Consider the following 10,769-nt stretch of genomic DNA (forward strand, 5'->3'; position numbering starts at 1 on the left):
TATTATAGGAGTTAATTAATATACCTTAATAAAACATAGGGACTAAGTTATAGTTAACTCCACTATGCAACAACCACATAGGCTTTTGTTTTCACTTGTATGTGTACAATGTCAGCCATGTAATTGCGCAAAAATAACATGTCTATTTTGGGTAGAATAAATCCAGCTTTTGAATGTGAAATACAGAGAAAAGTGAAAACTTCTAACGCTCGTGGCTTTGGCTTGGATAATGAAATGGTGCGATTCCCCTTTTTTTTGAAACCAATAAAGCAAAAAACAAAAGCCAAAGCAGTGATTTTTACATTACAGATTCAGAGCCAGAGAGCAAGCAAAGCACGACATTCAAATTTTTTCTGACTTTTTGAAGGGATCTCTTCAAGAAATTCTCTATTTGTGATTTGTCTCATCAACCTCTGCTACTCCTACTACTTTTAACACTCTCTTTGAATCAAAATTCACATTCCTTTACTGTTTTGTTCTCTTCTTCAAACACCCTTTTCTTCCAAAGTCCTATACTGTTTCGTTTTAGTACTACTTCTTGGTTGAGGTTTTGTTTTTGTTCTTTTTAACATCAACCCACTTTTTGTTTCTTGTCAAGATTTCTACTTCGGATTATTTCTAGTCATTTCAGAAACACCATCATTACCTCTAATTAGTATTGTCTTCTTTCTTTTTCTCTTTCCCGCTCATTAATCTTTTTTTGTTTCATGCAATGGAATCTTTATTGTTTTGTTTGAAAGACTGGTGCTTTGTTGATTTAATTTTCTATGGTTAATTATGGTGCGAATCAAGAATTAAAAATAGATTTTTAAGTGTGGTGGGGGCTTATGGGCGGTGCTGGTGATGGCGGTAGTGGTAGAGTTCAAGTAGTTGATAGTAAAGGGTGTTCAAGGTTGTTTGTGGGGATGTCAGCTTCATTACCTTCTTTTAGAGGGTTGCAATCTTTTGAGCCAATGTCTCCTGTTACTTCCTCTATTGGGTCTGAGCCTGTCGTGGTTAGATCACATGGTCCATTTGCTGGTCTTGTTATTTGTGTTACCGGTCTATCCAAAGGTATTTACTTCGCGGTACTGAGTAATGTTTTTGCTTGTTTTTAATTTTTAAGATTCTGAATTGTTGATTTATTTAGCAAGAAAAACATAAAGAAGGCATGAAAGATTGTGATTTTGTGTTTGAAATTTGTATTATATTGTAGATTTGTGTTTATCATATAAAAGTAACGTTTTTTTTTATTATTTGTATGAAGTCACGAACAATAACTATACAGTTGCAGCTGTTTGTGTTATTGTTATGATAACAACAACATTTTTTCTTTGAATTGTTAGGTATCAGGTACATATTTGAGCTATCTGTTTTATGTAATCTTCTCTCCTTTAAAAGAAAAACATGATGCTAACTAAGGTAGAATTATGGCTATCTTGAATATGATGTGTTGTTTCATCTTTTTGATTCTCTCTTCAAATTATTTGATATGTTAAATTTATATTCTTTTTTAACAGATAAAACAATTCAATTTTCTCGTTTAACTATCTAAATAAGTAGTTGTTCAGGTTTGAAATTCTTCTTATGCAGAAGCCAGGAAACAAGTCATGGAAGCAACAGAGAGATTAGGTGGTCAATACAGCCCTAATTTGCATCCTCAGTGTACTCATTTGGTGGTTCAGATATCCTTTTACTCTTTTATGACGTAGATTAAATCATTTTTTGACATGAAATGGCAGTTTGGTGGAGATGCTTCGTTGTAAAATGGGCTTGTGCATTGGATATGCATGCGAGTGAAATTTTGCAATCATCTTAATTCTTTGTTTGGGTTGACTGTATTATTAGGCATTTCTCATTGTCTTTTAGTCCCAGAATACATTAAATATCTCTTCGCTATTGATGCCATGACTCTGTGGAACCTTAACACTAGTTACAGCTTTGGTGGACGTAAATTAGAGCATGCTTTGAAGCATGGATCTAAAATTGGTCTCTTTGTTGTAACGCTTGGATGGTTTGTGGACAGTGTCAGGAGGAATGGTAAGAGTTGACTAATTCTGGTTTTGTACTAATCAATTATATGCATTTAGTTGCTAATAAAAGGTTTTATCTACCAAGAGCTGGTTTTGTGCAATTTTCTGTCACAAATTCAATCTTATTTGTAACCTCACATATGAATTAGGAGATTTGATCTCTCTCAGAGCTATGGTGCCTTTTCAAGTGCTATACTGATATTTTTTTATGCTTGCCTTTATTCTGTTTAAAGAGGGTTCTATGGGTTTTCCATATGGTTTAGGGTGGGCTATTTGCCTGAGTTTTTTAGCGAGGCTTCTGTTTGTTAGGATTTTTATGTGAAAATGTATCTTGATTGTTTTTCTCAGACAAGAACACAACAAGGAAACAAGAGAATTAAAGTGATTTTATTTTTAGCTCGTTGTATCAAATCCATTTGTTTTTTCATCCACTGCAGTAAGGTTGAGTGAATCACTCTATAGTGTCAAGAGTGTTGGAGAAAATGGTGCACGCTTAGATGAAATGAATCGGCTTGTCGGTTTTACTGGTGCTGAAAATGTTTGTCTTCCTGTTGGTATTAATGATGTCAAGCAATTCAACAAGAGTGAAGGACTACATCAACTATCTTCTGGAAGAAGTCCCATCAAAAGTATTGGCTTGAACCTGTCTGGCAATTCCATGTATGTTGATTCAGACATTTCAGATGATCTGCGAAGTAAGGTGAGTTGAAATGTTGGTATCAGATAGCAGTGAGTTTACTTTACTTCTAATCTACATGCTGATGTTAGATAAATGAGTGGGACTCCATGTTTCATCTATGTTTACTGCTTTACAATGTCTTTGATCAACTCCTTGAGTCATTTAATATGCTTGATAGGTTTATGAGGCAGCTACAAGAGAAGGTGCCAAGGTGTTAGATCGATGGTTTGTTGGTTGCAGTGCAAGTTATGTAGTGTGTGAAGGGGCTTCTATCCAAAAATACCTTGGCCATTCTAATAACCTTGTTACTGTGAGTTCTGCATTGCTGATTCCACACTAGAATGAGTACTCTGTGTTCTCATTTTCTTCTGAAATGCTGCTCCTCTACAGAGTTGCTTTTTGATGCTTAAACTGTTTGAATTTTCCAAGTCAGTTTTTTTCAACTGTTTGCGTATTGTAGTTGCACTATATTTTGTATGATCTAACTGATGACATGATCTACAACTTGAAAATCCTTTTACTCTTAATATTGACTAGCACTGCACTTCATTAGTTTATTTCATTTAAATTCTTTGCGCATGTAATGTATTTCAGCCACCATGGATTCTGAAAACCGTGAAGGAGAAGCACATGCAGAGGCTTGTTCATATGTCTGCTGATTTGGCCAGACATGTTGGCGTGATGCTGGAAAATTTTCAAAATCACATTACAGAAGAGGTACTTTTGATGTTGTTCAAATGCTTATTTAATGATGATACTTTTTAATTAATGTTTTCCTAGATGTTTGTTTTTGTTTCCCCTGTACTTTGCATCTTTAAAATTGATTTTGTTCTAGGAAATGGATGGAAGAAATGTTCCTCAAGATCCACAGAGTTTGAGAGGTAAAGCAAGTCACGAAGAAAGGCTACAGATTGTGAATATTGCTAAGAATGGGGTTAGAAATCGTCGCAGTCATCGTATGCAGGTTAGTGGTTAATAATATTCATGTTATCAGATCTTCACTTGCATGCTTGTGTTTTTCATGTTTAGCTATTCTCGCATTGCAATGCCTTCTGTCTTTCTGTTCTCTATTTTTGGCTTTAGTGTTAGAGAGACTCAGTTTTGCTTAATGTGTAATAGACATAGAAACTGTTAGTGAATATAATGAAACCATTTGCTTGGATTGGACCACACTTCTTTGACACGATATCAAAGCCTCGATGACTAAATGGCCACAAGTTCGATTCCTAGCAGCCCCATTCCCTATTATTCTAACTAAATTTAAAATTTTGACACAAAGTAATGGTGGACCTATTCAAGTTTTAAGCCAAAATGTTTTCACGAGGTGTGTTGGTGAATAGAATAAACCATATTTCGGGACCTCACCTAAAGTTTAAACTTTTGAGTTGAAATGGTTCTTTGACAAACACCGTCAACTAGAGATTTATTTACTTGAACATATAGAATTGGGGTCTTTTATCAAATTTAGGCCATTACAGCTATTGTCCCATGAAAATAAGTCGTAACTTGAAAGACTTGGGCCTGAGCACCAAGGGACCATCCTTAGTGCGATGTTGAAAATTGTGGGCTATTGACATTTGATCAAGATGCAAAATGCCGAGGATTGCTTTTACAAAATCCTATGAATATGATAATTTGCTAGTAAATTTTTCACCTGAAAGTCATCATTTGTCAGTTTCTTGGTGATCCTTGACCCCTCGCGCTTCTGCATATTTTTCAAATGAATGACATGCTGGTGACATGCTGGTGATGAAGTCTTGTATATTACTAAATGGCCACAAGTTCGATTCCTAGCAAGCCCCATCCCCCTATTTTTCTAATTAAATAAAAAATCTTGACACAAAGTAGTGGTGAGCATGTTTAAGTTTTAAGCCAAAGTGTTTTCATGAGGTGTGCTAGTGAATAGAATAAACTATGTTTTGGGACCTCATCTAAAGCTTAAGCTTTTAAGTTGAGATGACTCTTTGACACACACCATCTACTAGAGATGTATTTACTTGAACATGTAGAATTGGGGTCTTTTCTCAAATTTGGGCCATTACAGCTATTGTCCCGTGAAAATAAGTCATAACTTGAAAGACTTGGGCCTGATTACTGAGGGGCCATCCCTGGTGCAATGGTGAAAATCTTGGGCTGTTGACATTTGATCACCATGCAAAATGCTGAAGAGTGCTTTTACAGAATCCTGTGAACATGATAATTTGCTAGTAAATTTTTCACCTGAAAGTCATTGTTTGTCAGTTTCTTTGCGATCCTTGACTCCTTGTGCCTCTGCATATTTTTCAAATGAATGACATGCTGGTGGTGATTTCTTGTATATTACTTCATGTTTTCTCTTCCTTTCAAGTGCGTTTTTCTACATGTGGGTAGGTTCATCTGTCCTGTATTGAAAACTGCCTTGTGTTGATGTGAAACGTATCTTTTGTTCTGTGGATTTTTACAGACCTGTCAAACCCCAATACGACCAATAACCCCTAGCAGCCTTCTGGATTCAATCTGCTGGTCAATATCTGAGCCAACTTCAACAGCTTCTATTTACACAGACTCTTTTAGCAGCGAAGATGTTAGTGAACATCATACATCTGTATTTTTTGATGCAAAAGGAGACATCAAGGACTCAGAAGCTTCATTCGCAAACTTAACCCGGCCACTGACAGAGAGGTTATTGTTTTTCTCAACCGGGATACCTTCCAAAATTATCCTCAATGCTTATGAGTGTCTCACTCATTCTCTTTCTGTGTCTTGCAGTGAGAAAACCGAATTGATATTTAAGAATCACTTTCTGACTATACTTTTTCCCGTTGACCGATTTTCTGAAATGGGGCCATCTTCAAGAACGTTTTTCAGTGAAAATGGTTTTACATGTTTGGAGGTTTTAGATCATATATATGCATTTTATCAGGTAAGTTTTGAAAATATTTTCCCTTCCCTTTGCTAGTACGTCACTTCTTGAGATCATAAATATGGATGTTTTGATCAACTTGTGTGATCAATCCTGATGGCTCATGGAATCAATGCTGATGTGTGTTATATTCTCTTCCAGGAGGATATGTCAGGGCAAGAAATAGGAGCTGCTATTCATACTGATTCCAGACATGCTGACAGGCTTCGATCAGCGTACTCCAGCAAAGAAACATCAGTGCATGGTTATGTGATTTTTAAACGGATTGATTTCTTAGGGAGCCGTAAGAGTTTTGAGATGCTGAAGCGTGTTAGCGGGGATAACAACAGCAATGTATATGAGCTTTTGATTAGAGCATGATGTCACCGTATCAAGCTGGCATACACGCTGCTTTATAGTCACTGGCCAATGGTGACATGTGAAAACTGAGAAAGCTCAATGCTGTGGGAGTTTGCTGTTTCCACCACCAGTTTTCTGAGAATGAAAGACAGTTTCTACTTTGCGTCACACAATTACCCTCTCGTTGCATATACATACATACTTGCATTTGGTGTGCATAAGGAACAATAGATGAGTGAAAATCCCAACAAATTTTGTTGTTTTACCTAACTACACCTTTTATGTATACACTCCATCTCTTCGGTGGGTGTGCTTTGACACCATACCATGTAAATTTAACACATTGCATAGATGAGGTCTTTTGATCAACTCAAAATAACTCTCTTCATGCAAATGTAAAACCAAATAGGGCGAGTGGATTTGTTCTGCGTCGTGTATTATTATTCAAGTTGCCATTTGACAGAAAGTGAGTTGCCAATGTATTGTCATTGCCTATGTTTGCAGGAATATTTGCACCAGCTAGGCATTGCAGATTGTGCAGGTTTTATCTTCCTTGACATTATCAAAGCCAGGAAAAGAATATGCAGTCAACTTGCTGTAGTTGGTTTACTAATTTCCTCACCAATAACTTTAGAAGCCACTTGCTTCTCAGCTTCATGGGTTCATCATGATCCAGCTTCAGTACAACGAGAAACACGTGCATCCCCGTGCGATTAGCTGGAGGAGTGCTGAGAACACCCTTCTCTGAGATGGGTTTTGATCCTGTGGCTTTACAAAGCTAGCATACCAAATTACCAATATCTTTTGTAGTATTTGTTTTCGCTATTTGATCAAGAACTATATAAAACCTAATGCTCATAAAAACATGTTTAACTCAGACCTTAACACGGTAGACTAGATCCATTTAACTCAACATAACAAATGCCCATTCTGAATTATTTTGAAGAAATATTTCATTTTGTATGACACTTTAATGATTCATTAAGAAAGGATCTACTGAAAACTAAAAAGAATATAAATAATAAATAATTCAACTTTAATGAGGATTAACATGGAAGTATGACTAATTTTTAACCCTTTCAATTATTTATTCAGCCCATTTTTAATATCGCTAATTTTTAACACACAAGACTGATCCAAATGTCAATGTCATCGAAGTCCACCAGACAGGCATCCGCTAGATAAGATGCTTTCTTGCTTTTGTTTTCTTTTCTTTCTCTCTTTTTACAAATGTTAGATGAGATTTATGTAAATTAGAAGCCGACATGGGATAAGAAAACAGCTTGCAAGTTATGCTTTTTCCTTTTTTGAGGCTAGATGGATTGACCAGGGAAACCTTTCTGGTTTGCAAGAGGGCACCACTGAACTGCAAGCCATAACATAATGCTATCTTTTTTTCTCTCTTTTTTTTTTTCCTGTATTAATAGTCACATCATATACATAAACCCTTCTGGTTACAAGCTTGATTGGCAGAAACATTATACAGGAAATGGGGGATAGTTCACAAGTTACTCTAATCTAAGCTTACAACAGCACCTAGGGCTAGGCGTCACTCACTACTTTCCTGGTTGCTCTGTGTTTTGAATCAATAGATGGCAGATTATTAAACAAAAATTCACCATCATGCTTCCAAAATTAGACAGAATAGAGAATAGTAACTCATACCACAGCAAGTCTTATATTGATTCACCAAAGATGACCTGCCCCCGTTTTTGAAGCTCATTAAGCATGGCTAGTGCTGCAGAGTCATATGAAGTCTTCTTATCAGCCCTAGCCTCTCCCTCGCATTCAACAACGCCAAAAGACTGCATGTTCAAGATGATTTTTGATACGTAACTGTTAAATCCTTTTTTTTGGGGGGGCCTTCACCGAATTCAATTGCAGTTCTGTGGAAAGAAGTTGATTGGAAGAAAGAGAGAAAAATATGCAGAAAAAATGTAGCATGGAAAACAAAATACCCTGTACAATTAATAACGGTGAAAGGAAACATTTGATCTTTGCATATAAATGAAAGTTTGGAGGGGAAAAAAGGCAGGAGAGAGAGCTAGTTGAATTGGCAAACCTGGATTTCGTTTCTGTTGTATCAAATGTAGGCATTGGCCACTGAACTTTCTTACAAAGATCGTAAACAGCAGTACGAGGTCCTCCTTTCTTCATGGTAACTGACTCAATAACTGCAAAAGGTGAGTTCTGTGACGTATTCTACCATTTTTCTTGGTTGTTTATTTTAGAATTTATTTTGATTTGCATGTTTATCGTATATAAAGATGGCAGGTAATATTTGGATGTTAGATTAAATATCAATTTTACCAAATAGAAGTTATTGTTAAAAAAAATTAAAAAATCAAGGACCAAAATGAACATAAATAAAAACAAAGCTCTTTTCCAACTACATTTTTCAGAGATGTGGAGAACTTCATATTGGCCCTTTAATTTTAATTTTTGCAGATTTAGTTTCTATTCTTTTATAATTTTTACATTTTGATTCAAAACTTCATTTTTTTTCATGTTTCAATATATATGAATGCTCAAAGAGTAGAGGGACTCACTAAAAAAGAAAGATAAATAAGAAAGAGTTTGATCGATCATATTATGACCATAAAAAATACCAATCTTTGTATGAATAAATTCATCTTAAAGAGAAGAGTTCAATGGAGATGGTTTTTCTCTTTAAACCTGCTAAAAAAAAAATAGATCAAAACTAGTTAAGTTTTTATAGATTCGGTTTGATTTTTTTTAAAAGGTGATTCCATTTTGTTTCAAGGTAAAAAATGGATTTATAAAGGTTTTAGGGTATTTTGAGGTATTTTTAAGTGAAAATAGATTGAAATTTTAATTTTTGGAGTTTAAAAACTTGGACCCTAATCACCTCTAATGATTAAAAAAAAAAAAAACCCAAATAAAAACATGTCGTTTGGCCAAAAAAAAAAGGACTGGAAAATACAAAGATTGTATTTCATGTTAGCCAAAACCAATATCATTTATTTGTGTGCATTGCGATAACTAGTCAACAATTGGAAGATCACAAAGTGATATATATATATATATATATATATATATATATATATATATATATATATATATATATATAATGGTAAGTCTAAACATGTATATCTTAGATATAATATCATTAAACACTTGTTCTCGAATGGAATTATTTATATTGGCTATATAAAATCAAAGAAAAATATTACAGATCCACTAATTAAAGGTTTGTTGAAAGAGCTTGTATATGATTCATCAAGAAGAATGAGCTTAAAGCTTTTAAAAGAAGAAAGAGTGTAATGATAGTAACCATACCTAGTTGATTGAATATCCCAACTAAATTATGGAAACTAAGTCATATAATATTCTTAGTAGCGCTAGAAAACTAAGTCATCATTATACAATTACAATGTGATAAAAGGTGAGCTGAGCTCTTAATAATTTTTATATTTTGATACACTAAATGAAGTATAGCATAATACTTTTAATAAAAGATCACTTATATGAGTGAGAAATATAGATGTTTCTTTGAGAATTTCAATAGAGGCCAAATTCTTTAAAACACTCATGAATCCAAGAGTTGTTCAAGGTAAAAAAGAACACAATAGTGAGAACCAAATGAATCTCTAGATAGAGAACTATATGATTATTGTTATCTTGTTTTACATAAAAAGTTGAATAATTCAAGACATCAAGCTCACTATTTATCCAAGTAAATCTGATAGTATTTCACTAAGAAAGGTTCAAAGTCAAAAGCTACCTATTTTGATATAGTAATATACCAAATTAGTATCTCAAAACAAATCTTTGAGTCATTTTCAAACTGATGAGATAATTTCAATTTATGTGGGAGATTGTTGGAAATTTATTTAATTAACATGATTTAAACAAATTATGGGTGAATGAGAAATTAATCTCAAAGAACCGATGGTTTTTCTAAACTTGATTATTGGTTTATGGTGGCTAATCAAAGATTGATAATGGTGGAAACTAATTCCTATTAATTTCTATCTTTTAGCTTATAAAATTCACTATAAAAAATGAGGGTGAAAGAAGAGTTTCTAACTTTAATTTTTTAGATTTTTCACTCTTTCTCACCTTATTTTTTGTGTTTTTATTTTCTTTTAAGCTTTGGTTTTTTCTCTCAAATCTAGAGTTTAAGTTCATACTTCATTGAGAGATATTTGAGGTCTTTTATTTTAGTTCAAATATCTTATTTAGAAGTGGATATGAACTAACGTGGTATTGTTGGAATCTTAGGAGGTATATTGCAAAGAATCTAGGTGTACAAATGATGAGCAATAAAGCCTTAAGAACAAAGGATTTATCATTGACAAAAACAAAAATTTTAGTTCTTTGAAGTGCTTCAACAAGTACTCTTATTTGTTTTAATTTAAACATTGTTATTTTTATTATTTGTATGCATGCTAGGAATTTGATCTTATATATATTGTAAGTTTGAATATATGCTTAGTATGCATGCTAATATTTTTTTATTGTATTTTATGTTGAAAGCATGTTTGTCTTGAATTTTATTTTCTATGTTTATGGATTTAAAATTGTATACACTCTAGGCTTACCTAGAACAATATTTTATATTATGTATGCTTTTGTTATAATAAAATAAACATCATTGCTCACTAGTCTAATATAATACAACATATTTTGACACCAGTATATGGTTAGCTCGGTGGGTTAAAGGTAAAGCTAAAGTTAAAGACGAGATACCTATGATATTGTCCATCAATTCATATGACCACATTATAATAGCCAAGGTTGCATGTCCTCTCTCTCGCATTCATTACATTGTTAGAGAATAATATAAATTAAATCTTGAAACCTCATCTAAGAG

At 33.8% G+C, this 10,769-nt stretch overlaps 1 protein-coding gene across 1 annotated transcript; it reads left to right on the forward strand.

The window, feature by feature from the left end:
• Positions 1-201: 201 nt before the first annotated feature.
• Positions 202-6,398, forward strand: LOC118030633 (uncharacterized). The gene is made up of 10 exons (XM_035034810.2): positions 202-1,053; positions 1,573-1,664; positions 1,917-2,019; positions 2,450-2,712; positions 2,870-3,001; positions 3,286-3,408; positions 3,527-3,655; positions 5,135-5,352; positions 5,440-5,593; positions 5,735-6,398. The coding sequence occupies exons 1-10, from the start codon at positions 828-830 to the stop codon at positions 5,951-5,953; spliced, it is 1,659 nt and encodes a 552-aa protein (XP_034890701.1). The 5' UTR covers positions 202-827; the 3' UTR covers positions 5,954-6,398.
• Positions 6,399-10,769: the final 4,371 nt, after the last annotated feature.

This window comes from Populus alba, chromosome 6 (genome assembly GCF_005239225.2).
Source record: "Populus alba chromosome 6, ASM523922v2, whole genome shotgun sequence".
Taxonomy (NCBI): domain Eukaryota; kingdom Viridiplantae; phylum Streptophyta; class Magnoliopsida; order Malpighiales; family Salicaceae; genus Populus; species Populus alba.